The sequence below is a fragment of the Lissotriton vulgaris genome, chromosome 8, assembly GCF_964263255.1.
Source record: "Lissotriton vulgaris chromosome 8, aLisVul1.2, whole genome shotgun sequence".
NCBI lineage: Eukaryota > Metazoa > Chordata > Amphibia > Caudata > Salamandridae > Lissotriton > Lissotriton vulgaris.
Window position 1 is genome coordinate 410639553 of NC_141696.1, and position 22586 is coordinate 410662138.

Here is a 22586-nt window from a genome sequence, read left to right on the forward strand (position 1 = left end):
AATTTGTTCAACATAAAAACACAATATGAGCAATGTGCAAAAGCTTGTATGTGGCTTACAGAATTCGAACCCTCCATGTGCAGCAGTTCTGACTTAGTATTATTGACAATTCCTTCAAAAAGTAGACAGGACAATATTACATTTGCATTTCAATAGAACTTATTCTTAATTCATTATTTTTAAAAACAAAAATCTACTTCCTGCAAAGCTGTATCAGCAAATATTAAAAGGTCTCTAAGACTTTCTGCATACAATATCAGAACAGCGTACAGTACATTCTCTCACTCAAATACAGATTAAAAAGCAGTAGTAATGTGTGAAATTGAGCTAGTTTGCAGCAAATATGTAACTAAATGTAACCATGCATTTTTTCAATTTTATAAAATTGGGAAAGCCGCATTTTTTAAAATAATTGGCTGCAGCAATATAGAAAATGGAACTCGTGGTAGAAGAAATCGACAAAGTTATTATGAAAAAACTAAAGTTTTAGAAAATACTTGCATTTGTTCATAATGCATCTTTACAATTAATGCTGTTGAGTGTAGATCAATGCGGCATATGCACAAAATAAGGCAATAAAACACACTTGCAACAGAAAACGTTGCATAATGAGCAAACATGCAAAATATACACATTTGTATAGAAGCAGGATTTTGAATTTTGCACAATTCCATAGCCTGAATTAAGGTTCCGTGCACCTCTATAATGTGTGCTGTATTTTAATGACAAAAATGAAGTTTCATTAAATATACTATTTTCTTGCACTCATTTTTTTAAAAACATATCAGAGATCTAGCTTACGCACAAGCAGTTTTTCTACATTAACATTCAAAGGTTGAAATTCACTAGGTTCCAAAGCATAATGCATATAGTACCTTATGGATTTTAAGTGATTTTGCATCCTTGGCCAGAATAGTGTTTTTCTTTATGCTTTAAAGGCCATCAATATCTAACCAAACAACAGCAAATGACTACAAGGTCTCCAATGTGAGATTTTAACTAGTAATCTTTAACACGAGGCCTACAGAATCATCACAATGTAATACCAGAATACCACCGTTTATACTATGAAGAAAAGCAAACAAGGAGAAAAATGCAAATTTACATTAATAGAAAATAGAGCAATGAAGGATTTCAGATTGTTTAAAAAGAAAAGGAAACTCAAAGTTCAAGATGTGGATTATAATACATTCGAAGTGTTATTGAGAAATACGCATATATCTAGAAAGTTCAAAAGAAGCAAATTATGTTTTGACACCTGAGGCCATATCCAGATAATATCCCCACTGAAGCAGCATACATCAACATTACCACAGGTGCCTCCTTCACAAAAATTGGCAAAGTACCTTACTCCTTTCGGCTATTGCGCCACGGTATTATAGAATAACAAGCATATGGCATGCAGTGTACATCTATTTGATCCCCTAACTCAACCTTTCAACATAGATCCAAGAGAAGGTGCATACATCTAAACCATACAAATTGTTGCCAGCCCACAGGTTCCAGAATACTTGAACGTCAGTTACCTCTGACTAAATAAAAATGAATGAAGTATCCAGTACACAATGGCCAATTCCACAGTTAGCAACCAGTATTCTATAAACATCCCATGGGTGGGAAGTAGTATACTGAGTACCATCCCTATATATAATTATTTATATATCAGCCTCCTCAAGCAGGCTTAAATCATACCAGGGCCCAAGGAACTCAAGGTATCATGGATGATCACTTGTCTGACGCTCTGATGTACAAATTAACTCATGGCACAGAAAGCTAGAATGCCTATGAGGCGTTTAGTCATCATACAGGGGAAGCAATATAACAACCCTTATTTTCTTAAGTGACAATTCATTAATTGCTTTTGGTGAGCAAGTTAAGGCTGTCCAGTTGAACAAAAATATCTGTTTCTGCTTGTGGGCCAAAGGAAAGATGGTCAGAGTGAAATTACACTATTACAATTGGAGATGGGAGATAGTTTTGGTATATAGGGAAGTCTGTTCACCAATACCATGTGAGATGCAAAGCAGGAGGAAACACTTAAGGCATGACTGAAGTCAGGGAAGTGGTTGAGGGCATAGATTTAGATAACAGAAAGATAAATACATTATGCACAATTCCAATCCTCTCTATTACTGGTGATTAATGCAAGTTTGAATAGATTAATTGGTCAAAGAATAAATGCTCTGAGTGGTACCTTTTAAATCAGGTAGTTATCTTATGCTTTACTTCAGGACCCTTTGGTTATACCCTGGATAGGTACTAAGTTAACATGCTTGAAATAATTTTTGACAGGATGCTTGTACATTCATGCACAAGGGTTTTTATATTTTTATACAAAATCGACATACATGTTATCAGGAACGGCCAGGCTGGGGATTCTCTGTGACTAGCCTGACTCCTTGGAAAGCGGTCGCTCCACCCTTCCTCCCGACCTCATAGCGCTGCTGTGGTATCGTAGCGCTGCTTCTCCCCATTGCCATATATTTAACTAAATTGTTTCTGCATCCGTTCTGTAACGTAGCACTCCGCTCTGATTACTTTGTGTATAATTTTACATTGAGTATATTACTTAATAGTACCTGTAGCGCTGCTTCTCCCCACTGCCATACTCTTAATGTAATTGACTCAGCACCCGGTCTGTAGCGCTCCGCACTGCTTACATTGCATATTTCATTTATATTGTGCCTGTGTGCGTAGCGCTGCTCCTCCCCTCTGCCATAGCTTTAATTACATAGAATTGGAACCCGATCTGTAGCGTAGTGCTCCGCATCGCTTTGTCTGGTGATTTCACTTATTGTGATTTTATTTATCTTGTGCTACACCGCTAGTTCGCTTTACACGCAGTGCCCCCTGAAGTCAATTGCTGCCTGATTGCGCCCATAGCGTACTGTTGTCCTTTTTGTTGTTGTTTGTCCACCATTTTGTTGTGCCTGCAGCCCGTCCCTCCCCCTACGCTCACGCCTCCCAGCTCCCCCTCCCACGCTCCGCCCCCCTCCACTTCTCAACTTATGACAGATGCATCTACGCGCAGCGTCCACGCGCAGTGGTCGCGCCGAAGGTGCGCCAAAGGTAAGCCCGTCTACGCCCGTCCGCGCCTGGACCGCGCCCAGCCCCTGGCCCCCGCACCGTCCACCCCCCCGCATTACATACGTCGCCTCCACCCTCCTAGCCCTAAACCCCGGTGGACTTCCCAACTGCGACCAAGCCGCCCCTGGACACACCCATGGACCCTTCACCTGCAACTCCTGCAAATTCGACGGCACCAAGACCAACTCCACATCCACTAACACCAAACCGAGACCTGACACCAACCACCTAAAATGCATCCTGCTCAACACCCGCTCGGTCCACAGACATGCCATCGACCTTTGGAATCTACTAGACACCATCTCCCCGGACGTCGCCTTCCTAACAGAAACATGGATGAACGCCTCCTCAGCCCCAGACATCACCATAGCCATCCCGGAAGGCTACAAGATTATCCGGAAAGACCGCAGCAAGCAAACAGGAGGAGGCATCCCTATCGTCCATAAGAATTCCATCCTCATCTCAACCAGCTCAGACGTCGACCTCGCTAGCGCCGAACACCTTCACTTCCAGATCCACACTGACCCCAAGACCACTCTCAGAGGCACCCTCCTCTACAGGCCACCAGGACCCCGAGCACAATTCAGTGAAGACATCACTGACTTTATCACCCTACACGCCCTCCCCTCCGAGGAATACATTCTATTGGGAGACCTCAACTTTCACTTGGAAAAAAACAACGACAGCAACACCACCACCCTTCTGGACAATCTCGCCAACCTCGGACTCAAACAACTTGTTAATGCCCCCACTCACGACACAGGTCACACACTCGACCCTATCTTCACCTCCAGCAAACATATCTCCTTCAGTCACACCACTGCTCTCCATTGGACGGACCACAGCTGCGTTCACTTTTTCTACAAAAAGACCACAACCCACAACCATCCTCAACCTACTATGCGAAGAAACTGGAACAAAATCACCATCGACCAGATCTCCTCATCGCTTCTTCAAAACCCCCCTGCCCACTCTTCGAACCCTAACCAAGCAGCCATTAACCTCACTCAATGGCTAACCAACAGCGCCGACAACCTAGCACCCCTGAGAAAAGGTCAAATCAAACTAGGCAACAAAAACGCCCCCTGGTTCAACGATGATCTTAAGAAATCCAAGAAACTCTGTCGCTCCCTTGAGAAGGCATGGAAAAAAGACCCAAACACCAGTACCAGGGACGCCTTCAAAAACTTCACTCGCATACACCAGCAACTGATCCGGACTGCCAAGAAAGCCGCCTTCAAAGATCGACTCGACAACAACGCCCACAACAGCAAGGAATTATTCAACATCGTCAAAGAGTTTACCAACCCCGCTGCCAACTCTAACGACATCACTCCCTCTCAAGCCCTCTGCGATTCCCTAGCTTCGTTCTTCCACGACAAAATCGCAGACATCCACAACAGCTTCGACAACCAACCCGGAGACCAACCCACCCAAACTTCCGCCGTACCTTCACCTCCCTTGAACATCCTTAATGACTGGAACCCAATCTCCACTGAGGACACCATCCACCTGATGAACTCCATCCACTCAGGATCCCCCACAGACCCATGCCCTCACCACATCTTCAACAAAGCTGATTCCATCATTGCACCACACCTCCGAGACATCATCAACTGCTCCCTTAACTCCGCCACCTTCCCGGAAAGCTGGAAACACGCCGAACTAAGTGCCCTTCTGAAAAAACCCACAGCGGACCCCACCGAACTCAAAAACTACCGCCCCATCTCGCTCCTTCCATTCCCGGCCAAAGTAATCGAGAAAGCTGTCAACAACCAGCTCGCCGCCTTCCTCGAAACCAACAAATCCCTCGACTCCTCACAATCTGGCTTCCGAGCCAAACACAGCACTGAGACCGCACTCATCGCAGCAACAGACGACATTCGAACTATACTGGACAATGGAGACACAGTCGCCCTCATCCTCCTCGACCTCTCCGCAGCCTTTGACACAGTTTGTCATAGCACCTTAATACAACGCCTCAGAAACATCGGAATCCAAGGAAAAGCACTGGAATGGATCACCTCGTTCCTTGCCGGAAGAACTCAGAGAGTCCGCCTTCCACCATTCAAGTCAGAGGCCACTGAAGTCATCTGCGGCGTGCCACAAGGATCCTCACTCAGTCCCACCCTCTTCAACGTATACATGAGCCCCCTCGCGGCCATCGCACGCCAACACAACCTCAACATCATCTCCTACGCTGACGACACTCAACTGATCCTCTCACTCACCAAAGACCCTAACACCGCCAAAACAAACCTACATGAAGGGATGAAAGAAGTAGCCGATTGGATGAAGCACAGCCGTCTGAAACTGAACTCCGATAAAACAGAAGTCCTTATCTTAGGAACCTCCCCCTCTGCCTGGGACGACTCCTGGTGGCCAGAGTCCCTTGGAAAAGCTCCCATCCTGACAGACCACGCACGGAACCTGGGCATCATCCTGGACTCCTCACTCTCGATGACCAGACAAGTCAACGCCGTCTCATCATCGTGCTTCAACATTCTTCGCATGCTCAAAAAACTTTTCGCTGGATCCCCACCGAAACTAGAAAAACGGTCACCCACGCACTGGTTACAAGCCGCCTAGACTACGGAAATACCCTATACGCCGGCACCACCGTAAAAATCCAGAAAAAACTCCAACGCATCCAGAACGCATCAGCCAGACTCATACTTGACATCCCACGTAACGACCACATTTCTGGTCACCTGAAAAACCTCCACTGGCTCCCCGTCAATAAGAGGATAACATTCCGCCTCCTAACCCACGCACACAAAGCACTTTACGAACTTGGACCCGAATGCCTCAACACACGACTTTCCTTCTACACCCCCCCGCCCCCGCCAGCTACGCTCCTCCAACCAAGCCCTTGCTGCTGTACCTCGCATCAACAAATCCACCATGGGAGGAAGATCCTTCTCCTACCTGGCGGCTAAAACCTGGAACTCTCTTCCCACCCACCTTCGCCTCACTCAGAACCACCTAGCATTCAGAAAGCAACTTAAAACATGGATATTCGACAAGTAACTCCCCACCCTTCTCCAAGCGCCTTGAGACCCTATAGGTATGTAGCGCGCTATACAAATTAACTGAATTGAATTGAATTGAATTGTTAGATTTTGCATTTCATGACATAAGGGAAACTAATTTGGCATTTCTTAAGAAATCTGCTAAATATTTTGTTGTGATTCCAAGCTGATATGCTTCAGTGCAAAAACCAGAAACGCAATGCCCTCAAGAATCTCTTGAATCCACTGATCCCAAATCTAGTTAGGCTTTGGTCTCCACTGGTGCTGATGTATTATTTGCGCATCAGTAAATCATACCAGAGTCACCGTTTATGCTGCAATTTTGCTTTGGTAACATATCCACTTTAGAACAACTGACTGAACAGAACTGCATATTTTATGTAATGTCACCCCCATTAAATCTTTCCCATTAAACCTTTCGGTAAATAGCAGACCTCCCTCTTCTTGTATGTAGGAGGAGTTTTGCATCAGATATTTTTAATCTAGTGTTAACATGAAATCGCAAAATTACTAACAGGAACCATTCAGTATCAATGTGAAATCTATCTATCTCAAATATATAAATTAATTTTATTTTAATAGTTTTATATAGTGCGAACATGACCCTTGTATCTATCTGAAAACCGATCTTAGGGGCTGATTACAATGGCGGACGGACTGGCTCCGTCCGCCATGGTGGTGTAAACCGGAACCGCCAGTCATGCATTCGGCAGTCCCGCATACCTGATTAGGATGGGACCGCCGCGGTCGCTTTCCGCACCTATAACATGGCGGCGGTGGCTGCTGACAGCAGCACCGCCGCAATGTCAAAAAGAGCTTGTCATGCATTTCACTGCACTACGTGGCAGGCACTACACTCTGCCTGCCACTTGGTGCATTGAAATGTAGGGGGGGTACCCCATGGTACCCCCCCAGTGCACCGACACCTCACCCCAACACAAGGGGGGCCCGCGGAAAGGCCGGGTGGACATCTCATCATAATTTGGCGGACAGCGCTTGCTAGGCACCGACACCACTTTATGGATGCAGACCGCTCCACCGAGCAATCGTAACGATTGCCTGTGGCGGTTCCATGGGGGAGGGGCTTTTCCTCCGCAGCTGTCACGGTCTGGATCCCACCACCACCATCGTAATCTGGCGATGGGACAATCGCGGTCCGCACGGCTGGCGGACCACACCGCCGGCCCGGAGGTCCTTCCGCCATTGTAATGAGCCCCATAATATCCAACTTGCACCTATAGTGTGGGCAAGAACACCAGTCAATGTACAATATACGGGGGGGGGGGGTAATAAGAGAAGACACTTAAGGAAAAAGCTTCCCTTGCTAACGGAAAAGTGAATCAAATAAAAAAGTGACATTTCACAAATATGTGAAAAGTTCAGGAAGGCAACGTGTAAAGTGTGATCACGGAGCTTTAGTTAAGTGGGCATAAGTGATCAGCAAAAGCACTATAAAACTCCAATAATAAATTAGATATAAACATCTTTATCAAGCTACACATTTTAACAAAGACAGTACAGAAACAAAAAGTGCCACTAACTAAAGACATTGAAAAATGCGTTGGATACATAAATATAAATAAATAAATAAATTCTGAAGCTTATAAAGCGCATGGTTACACTTACCAGTGTGTCCCCGTGCTGAACAAACCGCCGAGGAACCCGTCCTGGCCTGTTCCTGTGAGGCGCCCAACTCCTGGGCACCCCCTGGTGAAGCCAGGCATCCTTAGCGATTAGGGCCGGTGTGGAGACTAAACAAGCTATTGCCCAGAGTTGCAGCGTTGTTAAACCTTAGGTCGCAGCGTCAACATTATCGGCGCCATCTTGCCCCTTTTTCAAGCCCATTCATGCGCGTAAACGGCAGCCATTTTGAGTACCATGGCCTCTCTGCCCATCGTTGATAGCCAGCGCGTCTCTCTCTCTCTCTCCCCTGACCTCGCAAAGCATCCCCCCGCACGCTGACAACCCCCGCTCTCACAATGCCTTGGATCGTAAACCCCTCTTCCACACAGCTCTGCCTCGGAACCTCATCCTGTTCCCAGCGCGACGCCTCCCACCATTCCTTTCATGGTCCCGGATCCTTTGATAAAACCCCCTTTCCTCTGTACCCGTTTTGTCTTCCTCGTTCCCAGGCCGCCACCTGGCCCTGCGGATACTGTTATTGCCCCCCTCTCCTGTACAGTAGGAAGTTTCCCTCATCAAAGGATCCAAGAGTTGATCAAAGCCCCCACCCCATGAGATCCGATCAACCTCACACATTCCGTGAATCGGCGGAATGTCCAGCTGCGCGATAATCATCACCTGTTGTGACCGGGGTGGGGACTTCAACTGTAAATGTGTGTGGGAACGGACCTGAAGCGGGGATTCCGAGGACGTCTTTCCTTACATCAAAGTAAATGACAGAGATGTGTTTAACGTAATAAAACAATAAACTTGTGTATAAGAGGCCAGGCCTCAGAGATGCGGTTAGAGCACCTCGTGAAGATACCCTGTTGTCTGATTTGACGTGTTCTGCTCCGTCGGAATAAAACTTCTGTTTCCTGCCTTCCAGTCTCCAGCGCCCGCCTCTTTGTTTGGGTAAATTTGAGTGGGTATAGAGGCGACTAACGCCGGGCAACTTCGGAAAAGGTCTTCTGCCTGTACCTTTTTCAACAGCGTGGGACCCCATGATTAGAGTAGGCACCGAGCCGAGAATTATCAGGTCCGCGGACATTTGAGCTCAAGACCCTGCCGCGACGGGAATTGAACCCTGGTCCCGGGCCAGACCTCTGCATCAGGGTCAGCCGCTCTAATCAGTGAGCCACACTCCTCCACATACATCAAAATTGGATCCATTACTCACCTTCCATCACCCTCTCCATATGCTCATACTATTATTCGGAGTATTATTACATTATAAAAAACCTGATAAACCCACATATTAAATCACAGTTTTTTAAGACAACGACATAATGAAAGCATGAGCACTGAGTGTGAAAAGGAGAAATCTGGCATTTCCTTGTGACTAACCATTGGGCTGCTGAAGGCGGTGTGTCTGGAGAGGATGCTGGCTCTCTTTGCCTCAGCTCTGCTTCCGGTGCGCCTATGGGATTTAGTGCTCTGGGTTCGATGGACAACTTTGGCACTCTGGTGGCTGCTGGCACTGTCACGTCGTGGCAAAGTACCACCTTTGGGTGCCACCTCCTCATCTTCGGAGTCTGCTTCCTGGTACATTGCCAAACGCCTTGCTGTGCAGAGCAAGACAGACAGAAGAACAAGGTTAAAATGATGGTGGATGTGAGCGTGCAGACACTTAAAGGAATAATCATGGTGGTTCTTAAATATGGGCTTCGTAATACTTTTGTCTGAAGAGGAAAGGGTTTAAGGTGGTCCTGATGGCCTTTAAGAAAGAGACATGTGAACGTATTTCAAAAACACAAGCTCTACACATTTGTACTAAAGTGATCAATACATCAGGGCCCTCATTACCTACAGGAAGACTGCATGCTGATAGATGGCAATTCCTGTTTCTGGAAGGCAGTAGCTACTGCCCATTATAATAACGTTGGTGGTACCCCAAGATTAAATACCGCCAACTGAGCACTTTGCTAGATTAGAACCCCGCTAGGTGGCTATTTGAACAACAGCATGTCTTGTGCAATTGAGTAGAGTTATGTATCAATGGGGTGACCCGATAGACCACTGGACTCGGGTAAATAGTGGTACAAAAATATAGTCACAGAGGAAAATATTCACAATACATCAGGGGACAACACATGTTCTAAAAATAGATAAATTAAAACAACACCAAATAGCTTATTCAAGAAATGATTGTGATTTAATGAATATCACATGGATTGTCAGAAGATCAAAAACTATAAAGATAGAATACATATCACATTTAGCATTTAATATAAAAAACAGGTGCATACAGTGTGAAGTGACAAGTGCGTGGTTGGGGTAAGTGCAAGTGGTGTGCAAAGGGAAGGTAGTGCATATATGTACATCAATAATCAGTGGTGACAACCTGTCAGTTTCCTGTCAAACACAAAAATGCAAAATCATAACAGAAAGATGCAGATATGAATTATCTGTCATCAGGGTTTGACACAAACACAATAAAAATGACGTTTCGACCCCTATGGGACCTAGGGCCAGATGTAGGAGCCCTAATACCGGTCGGAAACAGACGATTTCGGCCGTTTCTGACCGGTATTAGGGTTTTCAGATGTAGGGACATTTTATTTTAAGAATCGGTAATTTTACCGATTCGGTAAATATACCGAATCTGTAAAATACAGAATCGGTATATTTACAGAATCGGTAAATCCATATGTAGGTGACACTCCTAAGAGTGCCACAGGCCCTTAAGAGTCGGTATTTTACCACACAATCCTATTGTGTGGTAAAATACCGAATTCAGGTGTGCATGCACATCTGTGCATGCACACCTGTGCAATGTGACACACAGACATGCCCTTAGGCCATGTCTGTGTGCCACATGGCACACATGCCTGTATTTGGGGTGCTAGAGGGTGTCAAAGTGACACCCCCTGCACCCTTGCTGGAATCGGTAAATACCAATTCGGTAATGCCCATTGATTCCTATGGGCTTCAATGCCCATAGGAATCAATGGGCATTACCGAATCGGTAAAATTCGGTATTTAAAAAGTGGTAAAATAAAATTACCTACATCTAGGCCCTAGCCTCTTGGAAGTGGGGTCTTCCTCAGGACTGAAGAGGGGGGGGGGCACCAGTATCAGCGATGCAAACCAACAACTGGTAAGCAACGGGCAGGATCCAAGCCCTTTTTATTATCAACAGTGTCTCACAAATGAGAAGCTTGCGCTAGCGCATGCTCTTGCCGGCTCAACCCTAAAAACCTTTAGCCAATGGTTGGGAGAACAAATAAGGAGAACTCTCAGTGTGATATAAATGAAGTTATGAAGGGAGACATGACAGGGTCCTAAATCAATAAGATCTTTCCTAATGAGGAAGGCAAGTCCGAAATAACTATGTTGCCAAAGATGGCACAATTCACAATAAACTACAAGCGCTAGCTAAAAAAGTAAATATACAAGCAATGCAGAGTCAAGAAATGGAAGAATGTTTTGTCATGAAAAAGCAAAGACACAGGTCTTTAAAGGAGAATAATGACAAAGATCACAGCAAGGTTAATTTCCCATGCTTCAAGCAGTTCAGCAGCGGATGGTCGGCAGTTCAGCAGCGGATAGTCAGCTTTTCCAACAACATATTTCAAAATTAATGTAAATTAGTCAATCTTTATCTTGATGAAAAACAAGCCCAACAGATTCCAATGCAATACTAAACATTGGCAAACCCAATTGATCTAGCACTGGTTGCCAGTTTGAAGCAGTTCTCGTTTTTTTGTCATGGTTTTTCTAACATTTTATTGTTCTAGAAGCTGCTGGGCCCTCGTCAGTCTAAAAAAAACATTGGTTATAGGTAAAAATCCTTTTTTTGGGGGGGGGGGGGGGCTCAAGAAAACAGAAATGATCATATAACTCTCCCTGGCAATGAAGGAAACTACTTTGTGGGTGGATGTGCTAATTGTGAAATGGCAACACACCAAACTATATAAAAAAGTGTTGGATGGAGTGCTTGAATTAAACTCAGCCACTGGTGATAAATAAGGCCACATCCCAGCCGATCGTTATTTTGCACACCATGCCACCTCAGTTTGGGCCCAGACATATGCAAATCAGTCTTTACCCCAGTGCTTAATTTGAGCCGGTGGTTTCCGAAGCTTGGCACTGGTACTTAATTGCCGACACCGGCACTTGGAACAGCTGCTCATTTAAAAATGAGCAGGATAGCAGTTATTTATTAATTCAATACAGGTTTAAAACAAGTAATAGCAGCCACCCAAACCATTTTTAAAGCTTGGGGGCCTTGCGCAGTCCGAATTATCACACTTGTAGCAGTGTGATGGTTAGTAGTTGTGTAAGTTCTGTCATTGGCAGCGCTGGCAGTGGCACTGTGTGGTGCAATCTGCGGTGGCCTCATCACGAGGGCCCAGCACTTATTTGTTTACAAATAAAGCCCTGCTTGACCCTACTCCAATGGGAACAGTCCAGCTTGAACTGCTAGGTCAGGTCCTCTCTGAGATGGAATACAAACAACCCAGTACCAGGTTTACCCTAGTTAGCGCTCAGTAGCCAGGTTTAGCTTGGATCCAGTGGCACACTGTGCACGGAACCAACATCTGGGCATACCCATCCCACTTAGGGTGATATACTAAAGTATACAAAAAAGTGTTGGATGGAGTGCTTGAATTAATCTCAGCCACTGGAAATTAATAGGGCGCATGCCAGCCCACCGTTTCTTAGCACACCATGCCAACTAAGTTTGGACCCAGCCATATGCAAACCAATCTTGACCCTGCTCCGGTGGAAACAGTGCTGCCCAAACTGCCAAGCCAGGTCCTCCTCTTCGCCTATTAATACAATCTGATGACTCCACACTCCCACTAAGGCACAGAATGCCTTCCAAGTCAAACTTTCAGCTAGGAAATTTTTGCAACAGGAACAACCTGAAAATAAAAAAGTAAAAATTCTGACTTATGGTCTGAAGCCCAAGAGCAAAAGAGGAAATAAAAACGATTAATCAGACATCTGTACTGGATGCCAACAGAGAACAAAAGTACAAGCGTTGATGTGTTCTGGGGTATCCATGTCATATCCCTTGTTCCTCTAGGCGCAAACAAAATGGACAACCAAACACAAATGTATTTACCACACAATTGTTTTAGAATTTTCCATTAGACACTGTCATACAGAGTTGATGCCTCCACTGGCACTGGCACACTGCTCTCTGTAATGAACAGCGCAATTAAGACCTTACCAGACACTTGCATTCACAAACGCTCATGCCAAACCCTCTGCACATTGTAACACTCAGGAACTGAATGCTCACTAAAGAGATATTCCTTAAACTTGAAAAGCGTTTGCTTCACTGGTTAAATCACTGTTCAGCCTAGTCATCCTCAAATTAGCTGCCATCTTGCAAAATATTTTGCAGCCAGCAAAGCAAATTACCACCTGGAAACAATCCTCAAGGCTAACAAATAAATAAATCAGGGCTTTAAATAAATAATACGCCTGCCTCTTTCCACAACACAGGTGCACAGTCACAGTGATTGAATCTCATCTGTTTCTAGGTGCTATATAGACACAATATGCATGCTTAGAATTAAGAGTCCTAAGTACTAGAGCAATAGAAAGATGCATGTGTCGTGAGACGTGGTTGGCCAGTATACTCTATGCCATTAGTTTTACTGAATTACTACTAGAGGCAAAGACTTCAGTCTACCTACCTGGTTGCAAGATTGCATCTTGCCTCGGCTCTCTGAATGGGTGTAAATGGAAAAATTGGAACTCTCCTATGGTAATTTAGTTAAAAAGTATAAGGAGACAAAAAAGAAGCTCTTGGATACCAGCACAATTTTATTCTGAAGAACATTGAGACATACCTTTGTCATCTGTCTGTTGAAGGGAACTAAACCACTATTAAGCAAGGAGACACATAACTGGAGTCAACCTGTCTGAGATGATTCAGTGGATGGACATTGGAAATAGATTCACAAGGTGCGGTAAGGCACATGATCCCCTGTTGACCATCTACTCAAAGTCTTATCCGATACTCAGAGGCATTTTGGTCTCATGCTTGCTCGTAACACAGAGGTAATCAGAAAACATGCCTGAAACTTTTCGCGACAGACCAAAAGCTGAAGAACCATTGGTTTTAAAAATGAAAGGTCATTAGTAATAGGTCACAAATTGAATATTCTAATGAAAGCATACTGAAAAAATGAATAACTATTTTTTCCAAAGTCCGATATGCAAATATCCTTCAAAGAATCAACATTAATCAGAGTGACCCTTAATGATACATGATGCAGATGGATTCAGAAAGGCACTGAGTGGTTTAGTCATCACAGGGCATCCCTGGATGAGCTTCTATGAATCCTGCTGTACTTGTATGAGGTGATGAGGGTGTCATGGGAAAAAACGGGAAGGTCAAGTAGGATGGTCACTGCATCACACCAAGGTGCAATTTTTGCAGTCGTAGAGCTCTATGTTATTTCATCAATTTTACAGATGAAAGTTGAATCATGCCTTTTGGGATGGTGGGACTGTTTAGATGGGCATTGGTAACGAATTAACCAATTTAAAACATGTTCTAAACTGACTTATAGTCTCTCTGCTTTTCTTTTCCCAATAATATATTCTTCCAGGGTAATAATGATCCTTTCTATTTTGGGCGCTAACTGTTTTATACATGATTTTATTTTGAGGATTTTGATACCGCTTCTTCTTAAGATCAATTCTCCTGAGTTTCTGTTTAATGGTATGCCTAGTTAGGAAGAAGCACAGGGTAGCCCCACACACTTCAACATCTTCATGGTCCCCCTTGCCGCCATCGTCAGACAGCATGGGCTCAGCATCATATCCTATGCAGCTCATCCTCTCACTCACAAAAAATCCTGAAGACAGCAGACTCAGTTTCCAGGAATGAATGACGAACGTGGCTGCCTGGATGAAAGACAGCTGCCTGAAGCTCAACTCAGAGAAGACCGATTTCCTCATCCTCGGACCCTGCACCTCCGCCTGGGACAACACCTGGTAGCCTACTGCCCTTGGGAATCCACCCACACCTACAGATCACACACGAAACCCAGGCATCATCCTCGACCCCTCCCTCTCCATGAACCGTCAGATCAATCCTGTCGCCTCCACCAGTTTCAACTGCCTATGCATCCTCCGCAAGAACTTCAAATGGATCCCCCCCAACTGCAGAAAGACCATCACCCACGCACTCATAACCAGTAGACTGGATTAAGGCAATGCCCTATACGCCGGAATCAACAGAACCCTTTTACAGAAACTCAAAACCATCCAGAACGCCGCATCCAGACTCGTCCTCAGGACACCGCGCCACAAACACTTGACCCAACACCTACGAGACCTCCACTGGCTCCCCGTCCAGAAGAGGATCACATTCTAACTCCTCACTCACGCCTACAAATCCCTCAACAACTCCGGACCCAAATACTTCAACGATAGATTATTTTCCCACGTACCCAAGAGAAAGCTCCGCTCGGCCGACCTCGCCCTGACAGAGGTCCCCCGCATCCGCAGAAACACAGAAGGCGGGACAGCCTTCTCCTACATCGCGGCCAAGACCTGGAACGAGCTCCCTGTGAACATCAGATGCTCCCCGACCCTGCACACATTCAGGCAGAACCTCAAGACCTGGCTCTTCGACTGTTCCGGAGCTCCTCCACCCCCCCTCTGCCCCAGCGCCTTGAGACCCTCACAGTTGAGTAGCGCGCTGTATAAATCCAATTGATTGATTGATGACGGTGCACTCAAGGCTTTTTCAGGCAGGCAATCTACCATGACTTCCATAGTGTAGTGTTGACTTCAAAGGAAGTACAGCTTACAAAACTGTTTCACTAGATAAGGGAACCGTGACTAAGTGAAATGGTGAATTGAGAACCTTGTGCGCATGGAAATTTATATAAAACAAGATTATTGTTTTTAGACATCTAGACAAAGGAACTGAAATAGGCATATTATTTACCTATACCAATCGATTTTCAGCTTGGAGTGCTGTAGATTCACATTCTATGCACACCCATGCCATCTAGAGTTGGGGATGGATTTTATAAGTTGTTTTTCTTTGAAGAAGGCGTATTGGTTTCGAGGTGGCTCATGATATCTCCCCTGAACCCCACAATGCACTAGGACTCACTCCATTTTCATTGTGCTTTTCTCCCCCAAGTTTAAGTGAATGTGTGGAGATGCAAAGCATTATAAGTTCTGTCTACTGGAGAAAAAAATAGCTGTATCAGATGGCTCTACATTTGCTTGCATCTGGGGAATTGGGTATGGTGCATCTCAATGGTTAGTTAAATTTCCCATTTGCAGCATGTGCTCCTGTAAATAAAAAAATCTTAATTTTTTCGGAGTTTTATATAGCGCAAACTTGACCCGAAGGCATCAGAGCACTGTACATGAGCACCAGTTGTGTTACAGAAGGACACATTCATTTTTTGTTCGGAATGAGGGAAGGCAACTGTGGATTCAAGGCTGACAAGGAAACAACCTGGACAAATGGCTATGGCCGGCATTGACCAACACATAGACCTCGTTTATAAGCCTGAAGAAGGAGAATAAGGGAGTAAATTAGCATCCACTATTCTTAACGATGACTCTGATACTCTAAATGGCTGCAAGTGATAGCATGGTTATGCATCAGTGATAGAACGGCTGAGGAAAGGGTGTGGTCTTACGCATATAATCCAGAAGGTCATGGATCAGTTATGAAATGGATAAGGGGGTGGCCCAGCCTTCAGTACCTGAATAAATCCAGGTCAGAATCATGAGCTGAAATGAAATAGTGATTCATTTCACACAATATCTTTCTTCTTATATAAGTGCATATCTTAAAACATAGGTTTTGTAATACTATAACCAAGCTTTGCACGGGATGATGAAATAATTGTCATATATTTCTCAGTAGCAGTGCAGCATGAATTCCTTACTTTTACAACTTCTCTATAAACACCTTACAAGCATCATCATCTAACAGTTAAATCTTTAATAGCTTTTATTTCAATTCGGGCACTGTATGGAATTTCAAGGATGAGTAGTAAAGACTAGAAAAGTAATTTATTTTGAAAAAAAATCCATAAAATCTTACATCGGTTAAATTCACCCATTTAATTTCATTAAAAGAAAATAAAACTCATAAATAAATACAATTCATAGTGTAATGAGTTATTCTTAGAGACCCAGCAAATATAAATGTAAACAAAAATGTGAAAGGGATGAATGTATGTTTTAAAAAAGCAACATACAATTCATACTACTCACAAGCCCCGAATTTCATCAAATAGAAAACTAATCCAAAACAATCCAAAAATACACCTTTTCACCTTCCACCCTCGAGAATGTATGATACCAGTCATGCAAGCACACCTCTAGCTATCTGTATCTAGACAAGCAATGTTCAAAGTATCTTTTCATCGTCTACAGAGCCTCCCAAGAAAAAGGACCACTATATATACAGAAACCACATTCATGCAATACAAACAAAATTAGGACACTGCACTTCAAGCTTGCACATGGATCATCTATAAGAAATCCATAAAAGATACCTTCTCAGGGCAAGTTGCAAAGTTCTGAAACTCAATAGCAGCCATGATTAGAAGCACTAAGGAGCATTTACAGTTCAGATGAGAGGGGAAAACATGTCTGCTTCCAAGATGCCTACCTCGTTCCATAACCTCGAGAGAATACCTGGAACAATAGCTGCTCCTTCCAAAAATAATATACAGTTCACAGATACGAAACAACCAAACCACGGTGGCAAACACTTTAACAACTTTATGTCCAGGTACATTTAAAACGGCTGATCTGGGTCTAGCTGGGGTATTATAGAGTAACATAAATTTGTACCCGAGCTTTATGATTACTAAACAGGCTATATAATAATCCCCTCATAATACCTGGCCCTCTTATACTCATATAGGAGAGAACCACCACAGGACCTGTCTATCACCCGGTACGGTCCTAGTCTACAGCAGCAAATGAACAGGCATGGAATAACTGAACAGATCTGCCACATAACATAGACCACGGAAGTCTCTAATGTAGTCCACCACTGTAGGTCCCAAGTAACTGCATATCATGACCACTACTTAATATCGCACAGTGACAATTATATAAAGTAATGTCCCAACAGGTCTCCTGACTCTCCCTCCAACCTATGCCTGCTCAGGGTCATAAACAAACAAAAAAATCTCAAAATAGAGAACCCTATGCCACAACCAGCTAATTGGAAAAGGATCATCCCAAGCACATAAAGAAACCTGCAGAGCTGATCAAAGCTGCAATCTTATCAAAACCATAAATGCGCTCCTATTGCAACACACTGCTAAGTAATGCGTCTCATAACATGACAACCACACCTCAGTGGTCATTGCACATGACACGGAATCACTTCCCATGTAGGATTAAAATAAAGATATCGTCAAACCTCACACCCTACATGATGTAGGGTGCTACAAAGGTAAGTACGCGCTTCAGTGCCCGACACAGTGGTAAGCGCTATATAAACATAAAACAATAACTTACTGCTGTCTTTGGCAACGAATGAGGATTCAAACACTTTTCAAGAAAGAAAAGTATTTTTACTTATCACTAAAAAGTCTAGAAATTGAATCCGGTTCTCCTCCCAGAGTAAAAAATAGCAATGTTTCAATTTGTATATAGTGGTATGATACTTCCTTAATGGGTGGACCAACAATCTATATCTATTCGCTTTCATTGGGAACATACAAGAAGTGAAAAGGACAAATTAGGGGCAGAGTTGACATTTTTTACCTACAGCAAACTATCAGCAGAGAACACTTATTAAAATGGGTCCTGATAACTAACACCCAATGGGACTTTGGAAGGCTCACAGGGAATGTGATCCTTATTAGCTCAGGAAGGGTAGGAATTTCTTAGACTTTCCCTCTTTCTCATAGTCTTGTATTGATCGCACGGAGTTAGCCTGGCATTCCAGGGACGCTTCTCTTGTCAGGTCTTCAATCCTTAGCTTGTCAGAGGCTTCTGAAAGCGGCTCACACTTAGCATTTTTCAACAGTTCCCAAAATGATGCAAACTCTCCTATGGTTTGATGGTAAATTGAGGTTCGCGTTTTACCTGTAGCTTCACCCATTGAACCAATGCTGCCAATTCCAGAATGTCTTGTCGAGGTCGAACTCCCATTAGTCTGTGCTGGTTGTTAGTGGAACTCCTAACAATCTCTGTACACGTTTATTTCGCAATGTTTTGAAAGAGTCTCTTATCCAGTGTGCCCAGAAATCGGAACCATTACCAACATTAGCAGCTGATTTGACTTGGTGTATTTTAAGAGCAAAACTAATATAACATCATCCCACTGATTTATGAAAGACAAAATAGTCAATTTTATTGTGACAGGACGACAGGAGGTTTTTATACACTGAACGCATGAAAACAGGAGAGAAAAAACTAGTGTTGCGAAAAATCGTGTAATTTTTGCAAAAATTCATAAAATATTTCATGAATTGACCCTCTTAGATTGAAATGCGGTTTCTGATCACTTGCATGCCTTTTAAACAAATGTGGGCATTTTGCAGTCCTGCAAGACACCAGCAGCAGAATAGGTTGGGCATTTAAAGACCGGTCAGTGATATGTTTTTTGCATTTATGAGACTTTCATGTGCAAACAATTATGGAAAGTTGTGTAATGTGAAAATCTGAGCAAAGCTAGATTTTGGCAATGATAATTACAATGTTGTATAGCCCTAAACAAAACGATGCTATATAGCCACAATACATGTACTCCTGCTCATTTGGTTTACAACAGTTTCGTTGATTTTGGTACCGTTTTTCAACAATCATACAACAATCACAACTTTTGATTTATCAGAATTGATAAGCAGATCTCTTTGGGTACTTAAGCCCTCAAATGAAACAAGTAGCAATCTAATTGTTATAGTCGCCTTGCTACGCAGATCTTTTCGAAAATAGAAGCTATGAGTTAAATAAGCAGCTTCTTTATTGTATTAGCTGTTGTTGCCAAGACAACAGCATCACCTGCAAGAAATGATAGTCTTTATACAAGGCCATACATAACACATTTCAGAAGTCTGATCTTTAAGTCGTTTCAGAAGGACAACAAAGCTCTTTTTGCTACCCGCACTGAAAGCAATCTTCAGATCAATAACAGCTACATGACGACCGAGTGGCCAACGTGGACCTTCTTCCAGGCGATCAACAGAAGATGAGTTCCTTTTCGGTTATGCATTTATAGCTTTGCAAAATATATAAGAGTTAAGAGCCCCCCCACCTGTTTTTCTGGAGACACTGCATAATCCTGGAGTGGCGCAGTTTCACGAACACATTTGACTGAATATCACTCGAACTCAAAAAACTTTACAAAAAGAGGTTCACCCACTTTGACACGTTCATGGAAAGTTCTGCGCTGAATTGTCAAGCAAGAGCGCAGAAAACATGGGGGTCCCAGCAGAGTGATTTCCAATATGATTTCCCAAAGGAAAGTTTGCTCTCTAATACAGTAAAAACCAGCTGAACGCAATTGCATCGAATATGGCAAAAAGTTGGAACTTTAATCAGAAAGCGTGATTTACGTTATTTGGTGTAAATCTGTTCAGTTGTTTTTTTTAAAAAATTAGCATTTAACAAGGTGTTTGGGGTGGGCACTGGTAGGAAAATGTTGGAGGTACCTGAACTGTGGGTGTCCAGATATGATCTGATTTGCCCATTCAAAATGCAGGGGCAGATGTTGATACGCTGTACACGACATGGAAAATATTTTTTGCTAGCCAATACAGTACTTGGAGACATGGTACTAGAGTCCTCACAAAAATAATGAAAGGCCCCATAAGTGGGCAGGGTGGACACACCCTGACCCCCAGGTCCATGTGGTTAGTACCAAAAGGACCCCTTCCTTAAGTGAAAATTGTAAATATATAATTTGGCGCAGGGGTGCTGTGGTACCAGTGCTTGGTACCAAATTACCCTTGTGAGATAGTAGTACTGCGGCATCATGCTCCTTCCTCATTACTCACTCACTGCTTCACTTAGGCTATTTATCTGACCGAACATGTGTATTTAGGTAGGGAGGGCATAAACATTCAAACATGAGCGACGGCTGAAAAGTCAGAAGGGCTGTGTGGTTGATCAGTAATAAATGCAGAACTCAGTGGTAGAGGCAGGCTGTTTTTGCCCTGGAAACTGTTACAAAGACACAGTTGTGACTTACATTTAGGGAATAAGCTACATAAAACAAGTCAAAACCGAAATAGATATGATAATGTTTCCTTTTCTTTGTAAATCTCCTCTTCATTAAATGTTTATGAAAGAAGGACACATACTGAAGCTTAAGAATTACACAGGATGACAGACAACCTAGCATTGTGGTTTGGGTGCTGCATATTGCTTAGGTTCTTTTGCATGCTTTATCAACATGGTGAGTGATTAGTGGCAATGACATGAACAGAAGTTAAAGCCTTGAGAATTAGGGGTTCCTGCAAATGCTGCAAATTATAAGAATGTAGGAAGTCTGGCACATGTTTCTAAATAAGAATGTAGGGCTTCTGGCACATCTTTTTAAACCACAGGAGATGGGTGCTACTGTCTGTGCTTCTAAACTGTAACTGTATATGCTTAACACCTTTACTGTAGAAATGGCAAAATACTTTGTCTCTTTCTATCTCAGCATGAATGACACTGTGCTAATCCTATGCTTAAAGACTTTGATAGAAAAAAAGACATTTGAGGTGAGCAGATCTAGAGTGTTGTTGGTGTTGAGGGTGCTCTATACAAGAGCTGCTTTCCACCAAAACTTGAGAACTACCCAGCGTTCTCTGCTTCTTTTTTTCACATATATATATATTATCTTGTGAACAAGGAGCAGAACGCTCTGAAACGCGCAGAGTGACTTGGTATAGGGAATAAAATCACGTTGAAGAACTGCATTGTGGCTGTGGCGTATTGTTTTCTCAGACATTTGAACACGATACTGGTTTGTATTTATAGGGGCTTGCGACCAGGCTGCAGCCTGCCATTGCAAGCAGCTTGGGTTTGCTGCGTGAAATCAAGGTTGGAAATATATATACATATATATATATATATATCCATTCATGTTTATGTAGCAAGTGCTTAATATCGGCGCAGGTCATAGAGCTTAGAAAAGAAGGAATGGCTTTGTTTTTATATATATGTAATTTCCCCATGAAAGTGAAAAAATGTAGAAACGTGAATAATATGTGAAAAATATGTATGAATCTACGAGTGGGCAATGAGACATAAGACCATTCATAATATAGTGAGTGGTCAACGAAATTGTCCAAAGTGAAAACAACAGTTATGCTAAATGGTTGGATATATTAATTATGGTATATCACCTATATGTTCACTTAGAGACTGGGGCCAATACATCCATCTTTTTAGATCACTATCTGGCCCCTTATGTAACAGAACTAAGATCATACTGCAAAGATAGTTCTAATTTTCTTAAATGTTAGAAATTCTAATAAAGTATGCCAAAATTGATCTTGACAAAACTAGGCAAGGACAAGTTACATTGCATATGGAATTGGATAAACACAAAGAGGACAAATTGGTGATTGACTTCTTGAAATCCTTGAAAGGTCGGCTCAAAACCTACGAAGATGCTATAAAAGCAAACAAACATCGCAAATTCCTCAGAGACAAAAAGGATTATGCAGAAGGCACAATATTGACATATGCCAACGATTTGATTGGGCCCAGCGCAATCGCCAATTCTTTTAACAACCGAAACGAGACGTAGTATCAACGGATTCCAGTTCTGACCTAAGTTCAGTTGCGGAAAGACTAACACCGGCTGTCCCTTTAGGAGTGCGCACACTAACCTTCCTACAC

General features: G+C 43.3%; 1 protein-coding gene across 1 annotated transcript in view; it reads right to left on the minus strand.

The window, feature by feature from the left end:
* The window catches only part of ATP10A (ATPase phospholipid transporting 10A (putative)), an 895063-nt gene that overhangs the window by 164367 nt on the left and 708110 nt on the right, over positions 1-22586 (minus strand). Inside the window, exon 8 of the mRNA XM_086934179.1 lies at positions 9129-9346. Coding sequence (XP_086790305.1) covers positions 9129-9346 — 218 coding nt within the window. The remainder of the gene's footprint in view (positions 1-9128; positions 9347-22586) is intronic.